This window comes from Lepisma saccharinum, chromosome 8 (assembly GCF_977018435.1).
Source record: "Lepisma saccharinum chromosome 8, izLepSacc3.1, whole genome shotgun sequence".
Lineage (NCBI taxonomy): Eukaryota > Metazoa > Arthropoda > Insecta > Zygentoma > Lepismatidae > Lepisma > Lepisma saccharinum.
This window is the reverse complement of record NC_139236.1, coordinates 17,961,274-17,982,980: the sequence shown is the minus strand read 5'-3', so window position 1 is coordinate 17,982,980 and position 21,707 is coordinate 17,961,274. Positions and strand designations below refer to the sequence as shown.

General features: G+C 37.1%; 1 protein-coding gene across 3 annotated transcripts in view; it reads left to right on the top strand.

The window, feature by feature from the left end:
* The window catches only part of ago (F-box and WD-40 domain protein 7), a 126,581-nt gene that overhangs the window by 44,289 nt on the left and 60,585 nt on the right, over positions 1-21,707 (top strand). The window contains exon 1 of one of the 3 annotated variants that reach the window (XM_083126317.1): positions 5,662-5,756. The exons of 1 other annotated variant lie outside the window; for it this stretch is intronic. Coding sequence is in view for 1 of the 2 variants with exons in the window: in XM_083126315.1 (XP_082982441.1) it covers positions 5,846-5,920 (75 nt within the window). In the remaining variant the exon portion in view is untranslated. One more of the 3 variants, XM_083126315.1, reaches the window with a different exon arrangement.

Below are 21,707 nucleotides of genomic sequence, written 5' to 3'. Positions count from 1 at the left end.
CTATCGCATCTCCTTTTCCACAGCCTGTAGTACACATCCTCATCTAGAATTTAGACATTGTTCTCATTCTGGTGTTTAATATCTGCATACTGCAACACTGTCGATCTGTCATTTCACGTGAATTTACATTGAAGTGATGCATTCACTTGGCCGGTTACACGTAATCTCACGCAAAAACTTCAACCGTTACCATGGATATGGGCCAGGGCAGACGCTACTGAGCAGGGTTGGCAAAATTTGTGTTTTTTTTAAAAAGAACAAAACAAACTGTTTTTTTTTTTGCTTAAAACATGTTTTTTTTTGTTTTAAACATAGTTTTAAACATGAGTTAAAAAAACATGTTTTAAACATGTTTTAAACAAAAGAAAGTCAACCTTTTCACAGTAAATTATAGTTAAAGTCGTTAAAGAAAAAATACTCATTTTTATGAGTGTAGCGGTGGCAAGGAGAGTTTATTTACCTTTGGAGATAAGGTTTACAATACTGCAGGGTAGCGGTGTGCGGGACAAAATTTTTTAGGTCGGGACGGGAAATTCTTTAAATCCCGACATTCGGGACGGGGAAAATTCTTAATTTCCCGACTTTGTCGGGAAATTTTCGGGACGGGATAAGTTTGAAATTTCCCAAAGCTCTTGAAATCTCGAATTCTACACGTAATTTCCATCTTAAGTGCTTGTTTTTGCACTTCTCGTACAAAACTAACAATTTCCGATAAGTTCCAGACATTTACAATGCAGAAAACGTCGAGAATTGACGCCTTTTTAAAATGACCATTCGGTATTTCCTGACTGCTTGGGATACCGAAAAGTCGGGAAGTCATTTCCCGAAGTCGCGATCGGGCCGGGAATTTTTGCCCTAGGTCCGTAGCCAGGAAGTCAATCCTAGAGGTGGTAATTTCTTAATATATTGTGTCACATTGGCAGATATACCAGGGTACACAAAGGCACTTGTCCCCTCCCCCAAATGAGATAAGTGGATGATATCTTGAAACTGTAACGATCAATAAAAACTTCGAGCAGCATCAAATAGCAACATTTCGATAATGATCTTTCCAGATTGTCAAAGAATCAGTGACGTGCCCAAGGGGGGCTAGTGGGAGTTATACCCCTCCCTTTTGGTCCAATATTTAAAAAAAAAATAACGTCAAAGGCAGGAAAATATGGCAAAATGAGGAATGACTACTTAAAAATGTAGACATAACCCCTCCCTTTCGAAAATCCTGGGGACGCCACTTCAAAGAATATAAAGTTTAACATAAATAAGCTAATAGAGACTGTATCAACTTGATATCTACAGATCGATAATGTTAATATGTACCAACAGCTTTGGGCCTCTCTGCAACTGATTAAGGGAGCCCTTTATAAATCATGCCTCATAATGATTCCCTCTGGTTTCCAGGATCCAAGATTTTTACTCACAAAGGTATCTAATGTGAATCCAACAACACCATTGTATTGTGTTATGTAAGAAAAATCGAATTAATTAAATAATAATGGTTAGATATTATCTACACTTTGATGAATTGTGTAAAAATTTGTAATACATTTTTTTGTACTTGCTAAAACATTAAGCCATGGGTCCCTTAGTCCACCACGGACTCTATTTCCCTCAAAGGGGAAACTCTTGCATCACTACAGACAATGTTTGCCTACTGGTTACGTTAACCATTTTGGAAAATATTGTGTGAATTGTATTATATTATAGTTGAAATACATGTTTTGACACCTGACAAACAAATAGGAATCCCTTGACTGATCAATGACTTCTTGGATTACAGTGTCAACTTTAATATTTCATATTAAATTTCATAGAAAGAAATTGTTTTAATAGGGCGCAAATAACTTTACGGGGTGCCATGGCATTCTCTTTAACATTTTTTTTACTATAGATCATTTGGCTCCCAGGGCCGACTCCCGCCGCCCCATAGCTATTTCTCTGTACTTGGACTATAAGAATAGCAGATATTGCGAGCAAAGCGAGCAAGAACATTTTACGAAATGTATTGTTATTTGTATAAAATTTGAAATGGAGGGGGGCTATTGCCCCTTGCAAGTCCCCTTGGCCGTCTGTAAGAAAAATGCAAGGGACACGTAAAAACAAATTCCATCATGAGTATCCAATTGTCCTGCTATTCTTCGATTCTCCTAGTCTTATTTTGTTTTTTTACTTCAATGTTTGTTTCCCATAGAATGGACTTCCGTCCAAGGTGGGGGGAGGGGGACAATGCTCCATGCGCCCTGTGGTTTCGGCACTGTTTGTGAGTGTCTCTTCATCAATTTCACGTCATCAGTCATTGTTGCCATTAGCTAGAAGTGGCAGAAATGCAACGATACGTAACAAAACTCAAATATCCACTCCCTCTCTCTATCACATGAAGCAAAAATTTAAGCAGTTCCAAGTTCATAGCAACACATCCCAAGAAAAACATCCGACACCTTTACGCACTTTTAATACAATACTACCCAAAATGTCACAACTCTTCTAGATACTGAAAATTGCGAAATCATTTTCCGAAGTCTGCATCTGGAAGGGAATTCCCCCCCTCCCCAATCATGATACGACATTATACGGAATCCCAGACACCCTAATAAATCACAAAATCAATAAGTGTCTTTGTTATGCTGCTAGAGTAACACATGATATAATTGTAAAGATTATTGAGAATTTCAGGTAGGAATGTGTTCTGCATTTTTCACAGGTGTGCCAAAGCAGGTTCTCAGGGGGTGTTAGTTGCCCCCCTGCCCCCCTCTAGCTACGGGCTTGTTTTGCCCCCGATCCCGGTCCCGACTTTTCGGGATCCCGCACATCTCTACTGCAGGGACAAAGGTTGGGGGTAATAGCCCCTTTTTCCGTCACTGTTGAAGTAGGTTAGGATTCATATTCATCTAAATTTCAAGAAACTAAATATTATTGAATTACTATCGTCGTCCTGGAAAAATCAGAGTGAAATATTTCCTGCTGACTGAATAGTTTATATAGCAGAAAACAACCTGCAGTGTCATAATAAATTCTCCAGATCAATTTATCTTTCAAAGCAGTAGCGTACGCAGGATTTCATCAAGGGGGGTGTTATCTCGAAAACTTTCTACAAATTCACATTACCATTGTTTTATTATACTTTAATTAATTAATAATAATAATAATAAATTAATTAATAATTCTTATAATTAATTAATTAGTTTAATTACTACTAATGCAGCTGCTATTTATGAAAGAAATAGAACAAAATTACAATTCTTTTGTTTCAAAATAATTGTCTAGTCAACGGTTATTTGTATATGATAAGTGAGACATTTTAAGTGTGAAGAAAATCCATAAAAACAAACAAATATATTAAATTTATTGAAATAATCGAAATATGAAACTCATTCAAGGAGCCGCGCTGGTCTAGACTGACAACTTCGTGGGATATCCGGGTTCGATTCCCGGAATTGGTTGGAATTTATCCAGCCTTGTCTCCGCACCCAGCCTATGGGTATCTGAGAGCAACCTTGGGGGATGAAGGCTGCCGGAGCATGGTGCTGATCACATCACCTGCAAAATAGTTCGAGATCAAGAATCTTTGGGGCCCACCGCACCACTATGTGTGACTTCATGGCACGGTGCTATATACACGGGGGAATTTACATTACCTTTACCTATGGAACTCACCCAGGGTGATGATGAAGCGCGAGAATACATGTTGCTAAATTCCACTGAGTCTATGTTTTCGTTGTAAAGTAAGTTTATAGACATTCCAACACATTTATCCCTTCTAGGTGATTCACAAAAGACTTCTTCGACATTATTTAATGATGTGGATGTAGACTCAGCATCACTTGAGAGTTCACAAGGGGATGTGAAATCAGTACCGGGAAGAACGTTTGCAATAAGGACGAAGCAAGGAATTTTCACAATTCTCGCAAGAGTCACTGCGCGTCTTTTTGCAAAAGAAAATTGCAAAATTGAACTTTGCGGCCGCTTAGATTGTGTTTGGAATGTTGTGTTTTTCTTCATGCTGCATGGGAATAATAATCCAAATTATTATTATTATTATTATTATTATTACTGTCGCAGATCTTTGACTGTGATAAATTAGCCATTTTTAATTTTTTCTACAGCATTTTCCATAATATTTCAAGAGCTCAAGGGGGGGTTTAAACCCGGTAACCAGCCTCTTGCGTACGCCACTGTTTCAAAGTACAAAATTATGTTACCAAAAGTAACCATCTGTCCTTCATTCAGTTATACAAAGCAATGAATCGTATCACAAGAGAAATAAAAATCACGTCATGATCAAAATCACGCATTGTGTATTCAGATATTAGTTTCCAGCTTCCACCTGTCTCAAACTTACAGGACGGTAGGAAACAAATAACTGAGAAGTTTCGATTTCTACAGTAAAGCACGGGTCTTTCTTGTCGCACACCAGTTTGCTACCTTGTGCATACAACGTAGGCATGTGCCCTAAAATTAAAAAGCTTTCTCCCGTGACTTCAGAACAAAAGTTTGGTCAAGTGTTGTGCGATAAGTGAGACCCATAAAGCACGGATTAATTGACACAGATTCAATAAAAAAAACAGGGTTGCCAAACAAAAAAATATCATAGATTATAAAATATCAAGTACCAAAATGTGTTTTAAACACTTCTAAAAAAAACATGTTTAAAACACATTGTTTTAAACGTTTAAAACATTTGTAAAAAAACAAAGCCGTGTGTTTTAAACGTTTAAAACAAAGTGTTTTAAACACTTTTGTTTTAAACATGCCAACCCTGCTACTGAGGACTTTCGGGAGGTGTCTTCTAAAAAAACATTCACTAACCAGGACATGTGCCTCTCACGCAAAACCGGTTTCAATACGCATGGCCTGCCACCTGTGGGCGAGTGGGAAACTTACTTTCTGGATGCGCCTAAAAAACATACCCAGATGCCCAGACGTTTCAAAGAGGCCCACGGGTACTCATCACGATATGTTTCTTTGTTAATTGATTATACATTTTCAACCACTCAACAGATTTTTGTGCATAATAAACAAAATGACACAGAATGAATGAAAATACAAAAGTTACAAAACACGCAAATAACCACAAACTATCAAACATCAAGTATCAAAATGTGTTTTAAAAAAGCCTGAAAAAAACATGTTTAAAAAGAACACAATGTATTAAACATTTGTAAACAAACAAAGCCGTGTGTTTTAAACGTTTAAAACAAATTGTTTTAAACATGCCAACCCTGCACTTGATCCACAACTTCTTGCGCCCCCATCAAGATACCGGCGAGAACTCCGATTTTATCAGTGGGTGTACAAAATTCATGCCGTTGTCAGTGTTGTCGCCGATAACGACTCCGACAAAATATCTGTATGTGTGCAAGCGCTCTAAAGTCTAAAGGGCTCCCAATATTTTTTTGCACGAGGGGGGGGGGGGGCACAGAAAACTGCACTACACCACTGTTTTGGACTAACAATATATGTTTCTAAAACTGAGAAGCACATGAGAAAGAGTCGCAGAACAGTGCAACTACAACTACAAGAAGATTATTATTAATAATTAGATCGGAATATTTGGAGGTACACGATAGAGTTGTATATCATTGTTCTATCTCTGTGCTGTGATACAATAAGAGGTTTTAAAGATTTTAGGTGTTGCGCAATAGATGGCAGCACAGTATCCATCAAGATCATCCCGTTAAAACCAATCTAATGCTGTGGCATGCAGCAATTCGATTACGTTTGTCTGGTTATGGGAAGTATGGCTGCCTAAGAGGGATAGGGTTGGTATTGTGTAACTAATTTCAGCTGTTTATTGGTTTGTGCATGTGTACTTTGCGGAGAAATGTTGATTGTAATGTAAGACTAAACTATGTGCTTTATGACAAAGTGGATAATAACATGCAGTAAGCTTCTGGCTGAGCTTAGAAAAGAAATAAAAAATCAGGTATTAATAAACTCCACTAACCCTCGGGCTTGGGCATGGCGAACAGCACATTGTAGTATCATTTTCATTTAATAAAATATGTCTCATAAGGCTATGTTATTCAGAGGTTGTTCGATTAACGGTGTATGTTTGAACTTTGATAATGCAATACTTTTATCTGAACGTAAATGTTCATTATAAGAGTTCCTACATTCGCATAATGGTAAAAGAAAGATCCTTGGCCTGGGAGCCGTCGAAATATGAATTTAATTCTTTATAATGTTATACATCATTATTTCTATACTTTCAATAGAGATAACTAAAGTTTGAGCAACGTGTGAAATTATTTTATTTCCATAAAAGTTTTTTTTTTCTAGTAATGGAAATATACAGGTTCCCACGTCCCCTTCTCATTTTTACAAATGTTCTGTCTGTAATTGGTGAATGCAAAATTTCTTCTTCAGAGTTCATTATGTGACTTGTGGTCACTCGTAGAATAAATATCTAATGCCAAAGTTTGCGAGTAACTGTAAAACAAAGCAGCTGTTCGTAGAATGATAAAATTGAAGAGCCAGTTATTTTTATGCAAACTTGTGTTATTGTTGGAATTTTATTCCACAGTTTATATTGAAAGAAAAATAGATGTTGAGAATATTTAGAAATTTTGACCAGGTTGTGCTTTTAGTTGGTGTGCCTGAAAGTTATGTGGTTACAAATATTATATGAGTGATATCAAATCTTATTGAAGAGTAGTACTATATGGTTTTTCAAGTATGTTGCAGTATGCTGTATATGGGGAGACTAAACAAGAGCGAAAATTTGGTGAATCATTCGGATGGTTAAGTGCTGGAGCAAAATAGTGTTCCTGATTGCCCATATGTTTCACTCAGTTTCTACAAAAGCTCTGTCTGTAGCTTTTGCACAAGCCATGCCTTTGTGAATAATAATCTTTTACCCATAATGAACATTATACATGATGTATCCGTATGCATTCTCTAATAATTACTGCGGTTTGATTAGATTTCATTTATTTTATTATGATGGTTTGATTAGATTTCATTTATTTTATTGTGACAGTTGGTGGTAAGATGTTACAATACCGGACGCTTCTGTAATTTCTATCCTACTTCTTATACTCACGAAATATGTAGTCCCGATGAGGTATCGGAGGTTAACATTTGGGGGTGACGTGTAGAAATTGTTAATTGACATGTAGAAGTTGTGGTAACAGTATGGTATAGGGAAAACACATTTCACTCGTTCATTTAGTCATTTTTTACATTCGTACTTACTTATTATGCATTGCGAAACATCGTTTAAGGTGGGATTTCGCTTCTTTCACGAAAATAGATTCAATTTTCCACATATCGAGTAATTATTGTTCGTTCCTCTCACACACAATATGGCGGAGAAATCTTGACTAGCGTTATGGATGATCAGTGGGTTTGCAGTGTTGCAACTTTCTTCACCGAAAAATACCTACTTTCGTGTTACTCATTTGTATTTTTTGGGTTCGAAAACCCCACGAACCATGCACTTGCAGCCCCACACACCATTGACAGATAGCCCCATGAACCATGCACAGATAACCCCACAAACCAATCATAAATACACAAACCATTCATAAATAGCCCCACGAACCATGCACGCAAGGTTAGGTTCTGTTAGATTAGGCAAACAGACTTAAAATTATGTTGTCAAAACAATGGCGAGTTTGGAAACACTGACCGGGGGTTTCGTCATCGAACGAACGGAACATTTGGTTCACTTAGTTGAACATAATGGATGCAAGAGCGTTTGTGCATCGGAGATACATTAATGTCGAAAAATACATGATTTACCTGCCGAATAAGTTGAACGAAGGGAGAAAACACTTCCACGAGCTTTCAAAAGTCTACAGAAACTCAGTTCCATAAGTAGTTTCTCCTGTAAATTTGAAGAAATGTGTTTTCCCTATACCATACTGTTACCGAAGTTGTAAAATAAGCTTTTCAATTACCGTGATCATTCTCCGTATACAAGCATGGAAACCATGTTTCATGATATGAACACGTGATGTTCCGAAAATGTCGTCTTCCGTGAGGAAAAATTGTTTGCCGTTATAATGCTACAAAACTAAGATTTCGTTAATGTATGTGCTCACACTTGGCCAGCAAACAATTCCCTGATATCCCCATGAGCCATTCCAGGTAAGGTTTGGTTACGTTAGGCAAGCATAGTTAAAATTCAGTTCGTAAAACAAATCACATGCGTTTTTAAAAACCAACTCCCCCCCCCCCACTTATTTCCCATTTTCAAAACGCAACCCCCACATTTTAACTTCAGATTCATGATTACGAGGCCTCAATTAATGATCATGCCAAATATGAAAGAAATCGGAGAGGCGTCCGGTATTGTAAAATCGCTCCCAGTTGGTAAATAGATGTATCTATAGGAACTCACTTAGCTATGTCTTACTAGGACTAATGTCAAAATGTCTTGTGTAGTTTGTAGGAGCTTTTGTATCAAAGTACAGTTTGTTTAAATATTCAGATTCCACCTGTATAGTCAGTGGCATAAGTAAAAGTAGTACGGCATCTTTATTGCCTGAATCACATGTACACAAATACTGTGAATTATTTTTTTTTTATTAATGAGAATTGTTAGATGTGCATTTTTATAGTTGTATGTTTTTACTGAGGTTACTGAATGTACAGCATTTTTATCCTGGGAATTAATTCAAGTTACAGCATTATTAGAAGTACGCTAGGTGAATGATGGGATATTAAATGAAATATCACAATATTTCTGGACTACATTGGTGAGGATGATGATAGCCAAACATTGCTTTCTCCATGATTCCGTGCATATTGCTTTCTATAGGAAATATTGTCATCATGGTGGTGCAGCCATGTTGGTTGAAGTATATGCTGGCAAAAAATATAAATTGTCTTCCCATGTGCCAGAAGAAAGTACCTCTGTATGCTGGTTGTGTTTGTTTGCTGTTGATATTCTTGCAAAAACTTGAATTATACATGGAAACATTGGGTGGATTGAAATCACCAAGCAAATAACTTATTGCAACATCTTGATAGGCCAGGGCCGTTGACGCACTGGACCCCCTTGAGAATTATGTTGAATTTTTGTTAATTGACAGATTTCGATGTTTTATGTAATATAAAATTGGTTCCAGCATGCGTAAAACACAAATAACTGAGATATTCGATCTCAAAGTATGGCCCGCGTAAGTAGACACCTGCCCTCTTAGAGTACATACTTTTGCTGCTTTTTATTTGGAAAGACAGTTCATGTGCACACTCAAATAGCTGAAGAACATCTGCAAAAGATCACACCATCAAACTGATCACTTCTAACTGATCAAAAATGTTGAAAATTGCTATCAGCACCAAACCTAACAGTCGTAACCTAACAACTTAAAATCATAAACACCAATAAATCTAACACTACTAATGATAATTTCACTTCTATTATGGTTTCATAAGTTTTCAGGCCTTCGTGCTTGATTTGCTTTATTTTATAATACATTTGTGAAACGGTAGGCACACAACTCCTGTTGTGGAATGTTGTGGTGTGTGCTATATTCACTTGGGCAGAGCCTTCGGGCTGTTCTGCCTCGTTCTAAGGTAAACAGACATACTTTATTTCACTAACACATTTCTGCGAGATAAAAAGAACAGAAAACATTCATAAATAACATAATCATCTTAAAACATGCAAAATATTTCACTTTCTCGAGGGGGTACAGTGGCAGTGGTACCGAGAAGCCCTTCTGTTTGCCTGTTAGTGGCAACTAACTAATATCGCTTGGTCCCTCAATTTTTTTTTGAACTAATAAAGTTGCTGATGTTTAATATTCTCCAATTGAAGACTTGGCAAATACTATTTAATGCGATTTAAACTGATCCCGCCTCCATTGGGAGGCACCAATTGAGACATATTTTCTCTATTGATATCTCTGAAACTATTCATGCTACAACTGTGATCTTTATGATCTGAAAGTCTTGACATGGCTTATTGTTTTGAATAAAGTGGGTTGGTGATCTACCATACACCCTCGGAAATTTTGACTTTTTGTTATTATGCAGAGTTCGATGTTTTACAAAGCTGCCATTTATTTAAGATCTAGGAACAGCAAATAATCGAAATATTTAACCCCAAATCATGATCAGCATATGTCCTCTTCCTTCGCATACCACCCCACTTTTTTGAAAGCAAATTTCATTCTACGTGCACAAAAAATGTGCACAATTGTAGAAAATAACATAAAAAATTACCATCAGCATCAAACTTAACTCTCTTAAACTAATGATCATGCAACTTTACTGTGGGCATCATACCTTACACTCCATTTTGTAGATTTCAAAAATTGTGATTAATCTGATACTTTCATCTTTATGAACACACTGCCGAGCTTTACCTTAATGATGAGCACAGCAACAGAAGATGATAAACCAGAAGTGTGGCCAACTTTCCACAACTAATACGATAATTGTAAATGACCATTATGATAATCTTCCATTATATCCACACGAACATGAAATAATCACATGCAGCTTGTTTTCCAATACCTCTCCTATTCTTTACTGCATCATAACATTCAACAGTAGTTACATTTTATACACAACACAATTAGCCAAAAGTAGCAGAAAGGCAAAGAAATATAACCAACAATATTATGATTATAGTGTTATAAACGATGCCACATAAAATCACTGATCACTTGGCTATAACAAATCTCTGCAAGCTAAAATCAACTACAGATATGAAACATTATCTTTATAAATTACACAATTTTTCACTTTCTTGCAAGCGTATGGAGTGCACTGAATGAAGTATATGCTTGCCTGATCTCCATTGTTAGCACCATTTCTTTCCAACCAAAATAGACTTAATTAGGGTCAGAGGTCGAAGAAAGTCAGAACCCATAAATTCACATTGTCTACTCTTGAGCTGTGATATACTTCAGTTGCATTTGAGACTGGCAACTTTCCATTACCTCATCTCATGGACAGTACCGGATCTACAAGCTGCACAGTGGCGGAGCGTGACCTTTCCAACAGTGTAAGCCTAGCATGACGAAGGCTATTTCCCGTTGTGCTTATTTTTAGGCTGACATGGTTAGTGATTTATCCACACACATCGACCCCCGCCCCCCCAAATTTTTCAGAACACTTTCCTGGAATTTTTCACCAAATTAAAAATTCTGGATATCTGATAATTAAGTCAGTGTTATTCCTATCACAATGAGTAACGTAACGATAAAAAATATGCAAAGTTAGATAAAATTAATAATAATAATAATAAAGAAACAAAAACAGAAGGAAACAGAAAAGTGCTGAATACTTTTTACAACCGCATAACCAAGTATCAGCTCTGTATCATGAATCGCAAAATCGGCGCACTTTATTTTTCGTTTCTGTTACTATGTCTGCTAGAGAAGGAAGGGGTGGGCCTACCTATATCCACAAGTTTCTTCTTGGCAGCAAAATCCTTGCTGGACAACGGCGTCTTCAACAAGTTCTCTACCCCACTGCACAATCACACTCATTTTATTCCATAATGCACTTCACTACTGTATTACACCACAGCACAGGGACGACAGTCCGCTTTTCAATAGATGGAATTCGCAAAAGCAATATCTCGAGACTTTAACAAACACACAGCAAGAAGGGGAAAACAAAAAGAAACCAGATCCAAAATCGGTCACTGATCAAAGCAGTGATCTTTCGGACTGTGAGGGGAATATCCCTTTCGGATATAAATAAATTCCCTCTCTTGCCTTAAAATTCCCTATATTTAGTAAAAAAAAAATATATATATATATAAAATATAAAAGAAATGCTCACAAATTGTAGGGATATATCCAGAAATTTCTATCAAAGGTAATGTAAGTGTTTTCTTAGGATAGTGTAAAAGCAAATCTAGCACCTAAAAGATCATAAACAGGCTTTTCGTACGTTGTTCGAAGAGTGTTTGAATCACGGACTATGTAAGTAATAATATTTGGTTCACATTTGACATGAAATTTGTAAAATTGGTTCAATCTTCAGTTTTCATTAACATTTTTTTATTTATTTACTTATTTATTTCACTTTTTAGCTCAATTATTACCAGCTGAGTTCATACATAAACGGAAAACAGGGTCTTAATATGTCTAATGTTTATGCTCTCCTACAAGCGAAAAACAGAAACAACAAGAATTTAGCACATCAATGTGTATCTAATTTTTACGTATCCCGCTCATTTCTAGGTTTCTCCTTTTTCCCCTTCCTGTTAGTTTTTTGCTTCAGAATTCCCTGTTCCTGGGAAAAAAAAAACCCTCCTTGAAGCACCACCGGCTCAAATTTCCTTTGCAGTCAACCATTCATACCCGACAACGCTGGAGCCCCTCCTCTTGCAGGACCTGTGTCTCGCTGCCGCGTATTCAGTGAAGCCAACCCAAGCATAATGGTGCTAAATCTCGCACAAGTTTAAAAAGTCGTTTGTAAGTTGGAGATATAAATAAAACAACAGGGCCGCTTTTCGTTGTGGTTGAATTTTCTCAAACTTTTCACATAACGTGGAACCCATGTCGTTGGTTGAACCATTCAAATTTATATTTGTTTTTGTTATAAATTAATATTTATAATATGAAAATCCCAGAACAATTTAGTAGTATGTAGCATAATTTCGGAGTTTAAACGACACCATGGATGTCCAGAAGGGGCAAGGGGAGGAGGCACTTCCTGAAAAATGAATGTCAACCATTTTTACACATATAATTTCATTTCAGTCACATCAAATTGTTAATTATTGTAAGGCCGTTGCAGAAAAATGTTAACTTCAAATTGAATTAGTATATTTTGAGAAGGGAAATATACCTAGTTTACCCCAACCCCTGAAAAAATACTTTGCTTAATCCTCCCTGGTGGAAAGAAATACTGCAGACGTCCATGAACAACACTTTTTCTAAACATGAGGTTTGCAATGCTGCTCTGCCCGTAGGTTTACACACCTAGGGTTTCGACGCGCTCTTCTCCCTATATTCCCTGTTCTTCTCCTTCCAGATACGGTGGGCGACGGTAGGCACTGCTCCTTCGCGGTCAGAAATTTGTAAGGCAACATTCAGACGGCTTACAACTTTCCCCAAGCAAAAGGCGGGAGTTCTCATGTGCCATCTGGTGTGAAGTGTTGCAATCTAACAAACAGGATCTCGAAGACTGGTATCAGGCCGAGATGAACTTTGAAGTTTTTACGAATTTTGCCATATAATTACATACATTTTACTAGAATTAATAAAGTGTAAGCCCGGCTTACACGACTTACATGGATGCTCCGCGCCTGAAGCTGCAAAACCCCGCAGTGCGGGTTGGCCTGGAGACAAGTAAGCCTTTAAGGGGCCCTCAGCCATTGACAGAACAAAATGGTCATATTGCATAAAGAAGAGTATAAGAGTAAATTAGAGGAATGCTTTTTAAATACTGACTACAAGGAGGTACATAAAGATCCTATCAACAAAATAAGAAGGGATACAAAAAAGGAAATGGAAATTAGCATAACATTAAGTAGGACAGAAAAAGAGAGTAATTGAGAAATGCAAAAAGGGGACTATCCCAGTGGCGTTTGGAATACCCAAAATGCACAAGAAAGGGGTTTCACTAAGACCAATCATACTGACGTACTCACACCTGGGATACAGCTTGGCAAAAAATCTTGCGGGAGAATTAAAAAAGTAAAGAGAAACACCACTTATAGTGTTCTGAATGCAGTGGAAGTAAAAGGGAAATCAAATATATTGAGATTGATAAAGAAGATGAAATCGCAAGCTTTGACATAGTTAATCTGTACCCCAGTATGCCAAGGGAAAAAGCTGCTGATTGTTTACATAGGTGGCTTATGGGTAACGGGATTGATGTGATAACTGCTTGGGAATACGTCTGATGGTTTAATATAGTTGCAGGGTATAATTATTTATTTCTATTGTAACAAAAAAATATATATATGCAGAAAGGAGGACTAGCCATGAGGATAGTCAGGGATAATATCAAGCATTTTTATTCACTTCATTGAGAATGCAGCATTGAGCACATTAGAAAGTAAGATCAGATTTTACGGGAGGTATGTGGATGACATTTTAGTTATCGGGATTGAAGGAAGTTTTGACAGTCTATATAAAAATCTAGGGGATCAAGAAACAAGAATCAAATTTACTAGGGAAAATATGAAGGATAATAAAATTAGCTTCCTAGACTTAGAGATTTGCAAAATAGGTACAGAAATAGGAACGCATTTTTCACAAGCCCTTAGCAAGAAAAGTGTACATCAATAAGGAATCCGCCCACGCCAGTAGGATTAAATATAATGTCTTCGTAAACTTCTTCATACGTGCTATTAGATTATGCAACAGTAAAGAGAGTTTGAAAAAGGAAATAGATTGGATTTATATTGTAGGTAGAAAGAATGGGTATAAAAATGAGGAAGAATTTACACAAAGCCGTTAGTAACAAAAATGAAGAGATAATGAAATATAAGTACGTGGCTATTCCCTACTTTGGGGGATTGTCTGAGAAGCTAGAAAGAATTTGGCATTAAATGTAAGATGAAATCACCCAGGAGCTTGGAGAAATATTTCACGAATTATAAAAAAGGAGGAGGGAAAAAGGAAGAAAATGATGAAGGTAAGAAAGGGATATATAAAATTAAATGCCAATGCAAAAAGTAATACGTTGGACAAACTGGCAGAAGTATGGGTATACGCTACGTTGGAAAGAACATGATAAGGATATCAGGGAAGGGAATCCCAGAACTGGGTTATCTGAGCACGTTTTGGAAGAAGAGCATGAAATTGAGGATCGGGAAGTCCTTAGAGAGGAAGATAACTACTTAGAAGAACTGTATATGAGGCATCATTCATATGTAGGAATAGAGAATATGAACTTAATAGGGAAGACGGTAACATTAACGAACTCTGGATAGGAATGCTGAAAAAATGGGAAAAGCAGGAATATGAGGAAATCGGATTCAAGGTTACCCCAGACATAGAGTGCAAAGCTGGAGTCCTACACAATTTCACTTTTGAATGACGTAATGCAGAGGGGAAAAAGAGAGGGGGGAGATCTAACTCTCTCACGACCTCATGCATTCGCAAGGAAGACATTGACTGTTAACATGTGATCGGCACAAGGCCGGAGGGATTCTGTTTTAATAGGGGAAAATTTTTACATAGTGTTTTTTAGAAAGTACAGAATGGAATCCCAATATTTTATCCTATCCATGTAAACCTAATCCTTGCCATTGCTATTGACGAAGCTTCGTGGGCAACCGTGAAGCTGATAAACTGACCTGAAGAAGGGGACAGTGGTCCCTAAAACGTTGTCAATTACTAAATGCATACTCACTGAACATAAGTAAAATTAAGATTTTATTTTATTTATTGTTTATCAAGTGAGTAAGTCGCACATAACCTGAAAAAGAATGCTTCTCAATGACAAATGTATATTGCAAAATCATGTTGCAATTTAAATTAAGAAACAACTGTTATTTTGATATCAGCCTACAATATACGCGTTCTTTGATATGAAGGCATTGAAAAAACAAGGCTATTTGGCAGATGATGGAAAGTAGTAGAAATTGAGGCGAGGGTTGACAGTGTGGACAGTAGGGGTGCCAAAAATCGACGCTCGCCTGGATGAAAATTTTATCTTGGGCCTTCCTTTTTTTATAAATATGTGTAAAGAGATTAAACTCCTATAAAGGATTGTAGGAATAAGTATTATAAAATTAATACGATAAAAAAACTCTTGCCTCCCCCCCCCCCCCCCCGCAAACAGAAAAAAATCAGTATTTATGCTTTACTTATCTTTGCGCCCTCCAAATCATCTCTGAAGAAATTTGCGCCTATGCACATCACCTCCTTCCCATTAAAAAATGAGTTGAATTCAATATGGCGGAAGTCCGTTTGGAACACACCAATGTGGTTCCCCCTAAGCCTAACCTGTTTCTATCATGACCATATAAATATGATCCATATTGTACCCAACCTAACTTCTTTACTTTTTAGAGGGGCTGTTAAGGGACTTTTGGATCACCCTGTAGGCCTTTGTATGTGACTTTGTCAACATGAGATCAATATTACACACACACACATACATTATGCATATATGTATGTACATACGTATGTAAGGGCACAAGGCCCCTGTTGTGCAAGTAGTATAGGGAAACGCTGATTCTGCCCCACGTTATCTGTGGGTGCTTATTTATACTAAAAATTCACTGGAATATAGACTGAAAAGTGCAAAATTAATGCACATATGTACATACTTATATGCATAATGTTTGTGTACACCTGGTGTGAAGGTACGTAGGTAGAGGGGGTCCTTTGGTAATATTACTGTTCATGGAACTGGTCAACAAATTACTGTAGGCTTGAGCAACTTCTGCCTTGTGAGCTTATCACCTGCACACTGCATTTCAAGGCCAGCAAGCAGGGGGAAGCCACTTGCCTCGTTTTGTCCTCGGTTTCTTCTGCCATGATTGTGCCACACTGCACTACAACTCAGATTACCCACTGCACGAAGGCAACTGACAAAACCTTCTGCCTTCCTCACTCATTCCTTTTCACCCCATTATTCTACAGTATTGCTGCTTCCTCTGCAGTCTACACTTGCACACTACAGTGCTCTCTTATAGGTCTGGTATAAAAAATAACATGGGTTACAGAAATTGTACCAAAGCAACTAGCTTTCTTGTGGTTCGTGGTGTGGAAATCAATGTCTGTAAAAATACTTCACTGATGTATCAAGTGAATGAAATTTGAATTAAAAAGTATAATTTACCATGTTTATTTTATGCCCACAAGATTTATCTTTTGACAATGACCCGAGCCATTAAGCATGTTAATTGTTCCATTGTCACTGGTTTACTGCACATGGAATTAGGATGCAACCAATGAAATTCCCCACATTGGTGAAATGGATGACCACTAAAATACAAATGTCACATAATATATATTCATTTGTTCATTAGCCTGTTCTGGTAAAGAACTATTTTAGAGATGTTGAATGTTCCACAACAAACAGAGATTGACATACAAAGTTGATACATTAGAAGACTTGGTAAATTACCAAATTGTCCTGGATTAGGTCCCCCAGTGGTTTTCATTTCAGTCTGTAGGTCCCGTCCCTATTATTGAATCAATAAAAAAAAAATGCCAGGATATTAAATTATCCTCATTGGTCAATAACCAATGAACTGTCCACTTTGCCCTTACACACTACATGTATGCACCTATAGTGGAACTACGAGCGACTCCTGTGCACCGTACTCCCGCGAGTAGGGGAGGGGGAGAGTGAACCATGCTTTCTTATGGCCCGAGGTGGAGGGAAGAGGGAAAGCTGTGCGTGGAATTTTCGTCCCAAGGTTTTTTCCTTGTGGTCGATCTATACAAGGGTGGTCTGATAAGTTCTTGGCCTAACAATGAAAGTACAAAATTCATAATTTCAGAATTTTAATTTTTTAACATAATTTTCCATAAAATTATGCATTTATTTCAGCAATGCTCCAATCCCATTATCCCATCCTTGAAATAGTTTTCTGTAAGCTACGCAAAATACTCCTCTACAGTTGCAATTGCCTCTTGATTTCATGAAAAATGCTCCCCAGCGAGTAAGGGTTGGAGCTTTGGGAGAGAGAGAAGTCAGAGAGACAAATCTGGACAATAGGGTGGATGCTCCAACAATTCATAGTACAAATATCTTAATTTTCCCATTGCCCGGGCAGGTGCATTGTCTTAAAAGAATGGTCAATTTAAAAGATTGGAATAGTTTCCTCGGGTTATTGTTTTCCTCCTTTGAAGAAAATCAATAGAAAAAAATCCCCTTTGGGAAACAAAGAGATTGATGCAATATAACCTTTCCTGCTGATGGAACTGACGTTATCTTTTTTTGGAACTGAACAGCTGGCTTTTGTCCACCATTTTGACGGCTGTTTTGATTCTGGTGTGGAATGGTGAATCCAAGTCTCTTCCATAGTTATACATTGGGGCACAAAATCAGTTTTATTGTTAAAATACAAGCACTATTCAGAAACTTTCATACCAGTGCATTTTTTATCTGCTGTTAGGAAGTATAGCACTTACCTAGGGCAAAGGTTTTTCACATACAATTCTTCATGAAAAAAAATGTATCCTACATATTCTTTGCATCCTACCTATACCCTCACGAGTTTCATGCAGTTTACCTAGCTGGTTACCTAATACTGTGTTATGTATTTGGTCAATGATTTCTGTTGTCGTTGCACTTTTTGGATGTCCTTCACATGGATCATCATCTTCAAGGCTTGTTTGTCCACATGTAAATTCAGCAGCTCATTTTTTTAAATTGTCGATGAAGAGCCCCTATAAACTTTTGTGAATTTGGAATGAATTTTGTTTGGCATAAAGCATATTTTATAAAGAATTTTATCACTGCATGATATTAAATTTTGTCCATTTTAGAGAATACACCACATCTTGTTCAAACAGCTGTATTAAAGAAACTATTTGATAGAATGACGTGCAATTTTATTTGTATGCTTAGTGAACATGACAAATTGTTCAATCTTTGTACATAATGTAAACCAGTTCAACAGCCCCTTCTGTAAATAGATAGGCATTAATTCCTAATTCCAATTTCATGAAAAAGCACATTTGTTGTAACAAAAACAGCATATATACCGGGTGGTCAATTTATAATGTTAGTATGGAATATCGCATGCAGAATGCATCCAATCGAAAAATTGCACAGAAAAAAAGTTTGATACTATTGAGGGGGTACGTCAATGCCGCAAAAATTTCGTCGCAGTCATGTGAAATTTCAAATGGAACACCCCCATTCGTTGTACATATTTGGATTCTGTGTTGAAAAAGAAGTATTTTTTGTTCGAAAAATTTTGTAAAAAAATTGCAACCTTCGAACATTTATAAACATTTGGTAGTTTCAGTTTCATTTTGTTCCCTTTATGTAATAACAGTCTTGGTTTCCGTTGAGAACATTGTAAAAACGAATTTTATTCAAAAAATGTGTGCAAAGAATTCGGCAAAAGAAAATTATTTGCAATTTATGTTTTTGTGTAACAATAAATAATATTAATTTGTTCCAACTCTTTGGTTTCAAGGAACAATTTCATATGAACAACAAAATTAAGTATGTTACTACAAATTAGTTATCATTTGAGGTACACAAATAAATGTTTAAAGGAGCAGATGTTCAAAATGATGACCGTTCTCTTCAGTGCATTTCAAAACACTGTGTCTGAAGCTCCACACTGTTCGTCCCAAAATGTCAGGAGTGATACAAGGGTCACTATTTATATTTTGAGCCTAACAATGAAAAAAACAGGAATTTGGCATTGAAAACTGCTTTATTGTTTTTCGAAGTATTCTCCTTTATGGTCAATACACTTTTGCATTCGTTCGAACCATTTGTCAAAGCAGTTTTTCCAATCTTCTTGAGACACCTCCATAATATGGTTTTTGAACGCATCAACGGCATCTTCCGCCGACGAAAATCGATGTCCACGCAATTTATTCTTGACATTCGGGAACAAGAAGAAGCCATTGGGTGCAAACGTCAAATCGTGCCTAACTTCAATCAGTGTTGCCAATGCTCAAAATATAAATAGTGACGCTCGTAGAGGTACAAGCATCAATAATTCGTTGCCGCATATTTTCTGGCATTGTTGGAACTTTGTGGTAGCACTTTTCTGTAAGTAGTCCCCAAAGGCAGAAATCAGGCGACGTGAGATCGGGTGAACGAGCTGGCCAAGAAACTGGTCCTCCACTTCCTATCCATCGACCAGGAAACTTTGTGTCCAACATGGCTCGATTGATTGATTTGTTGTTTTAAGTCCACTTTATGCACAGTAAGGCTAATCGGGACTGGACCTACAGTTTAAAGTGGGATCCAAACCACTTGTGCCTCCACCGGGTATTGAACCCGGGACCCCTTGATTACAAGGCGACGATGCTACCACTGCGCCATCGGGGAGGAACATGGTTCGAGCCTGAATGGAGTAGTGAGCTGGACACCCATCATGTTGATACCACATGTTGCAGCCCTGATGCAGTGGCAAATTCTTCTAACAGCCCTGGCAAAATATTTACCAAAAACTCAGTGTGCTTTTTTTCTATTTAATGTGCCTTCAATGAAATATGGTCCAATCAATCGGCTTCCAATTATTCCGCACCAAACATTTACACTCCAAGGTCTTTAGTGTTCAACTTCTTGAATCCAATGCGGATTTTCAACAGACCAATAATGCAAATTGTGTCTTGTTGATATGACCATGGTTGGTGAATGACGATTCATCAGAGAATAACACCGATGAAGAGAATTGTTCATTCATTTGCATCTGTTGCAGCGCCCAATTGCACAAATTTAAACTATTTTGAAAGTCTTCGTCATGAAGTTCCTGGTGCAAAGACATATGGTACGGATGGAACTTGTAACTTCTCAGAATTCATAGAGTACTGGTTTTAGAAATTCCGGAACCTAGGGAAGCATGGTCTTTGAAATATTAAAAGCCTTATCCTTTCAAATCCACAGGTAATTCAAAATAAATAACAGCACATGACAATTTACAATCCCCACTATTTCAATCTTCACGCGCGAACCTCCTGAAAATAAAAAACACCATCGTAATTTCCATGGTAACCAAACATACAAGAAATGTACATAAAGGTTAGTCTCTCTCTTGACATTATTGGTGATTGGACTGAACATTAAAGAAATCTACGTACATCACAGAGACAAAGATTAATGACAATAAGAATTGGAACAAACGGAAAGGTCATTAAGGAAACAAAACAGTCAAATTTGTACCAAGGGGAACGATTTGTCATACATATCTTCACTTACTTCACAATTGGCAGGTTTCTCGATTTTCTGGTTCACCTTGACTGCCCACAGAAACATGCACACAGCCACAACCTCAATGCAACTTGCATGAAACCTTACGCACAAATGATGTATGCCAAGCGAACTGGAATGCATATCTTTCCGCAGCAGAACAGGATGACCTTTCGGTGTGTGTGTACAAAACCCTGTCTTCAAACAATTGTTCCAACAATGCCAGAAAACATGCGGCAAAGAACATGCTTGTGCCTCTATCACTCCTGACATTTTGGGATGAACAGTGTGGAGCTTCAGACACCATGTTTTGAAATGCATTGAAGAGAACGATCATCATTTTGAACATTTGCTCCTTTAAACATTTATTTGTGTACCTCAAATGATAACTAATTTGTAGTAACATACTTAATTTTGTTGTTCATATGAAATTGTTCCTTGAAACCAAAGATTTGGAAGAAATTAATATTATTTATTGTTACACAAAAACTTAAATTGCAAACAATTTTCTTTTGCCGATTTCTTTGCACACATATTTTGAATAAAATTCGTTTTTGCAATGTTCTCAACGGAAACCAAAACTGTTATTACATAAAGGGAACAAAATGAAACTGGAACTACCAAATGTTTATAAATGTTCGAAGGTTGCAATTTTTTTACAAAATTTTTCAAACCAAAAATACTTCTTTTTCAACATGGAATCTAAGTATGTACAACGAATAGGGGTGTTTCATTTGAAAATTCACATTTACCCCGGAGGGTGGCGGTGACGAAAATTTTGCAGCTTTGACTTACCCCCTCAATAGTATCAAACTTTTTTTCTGTGCAATTTTTTGATTGGATGCATTCTGAATGGGATATTCCATACTATCATTATAAATGGACCACCCGGTATAGTTTTTTTTGTGGTAATATAGGTATATATTTTGTTTAGAATTCTGTGG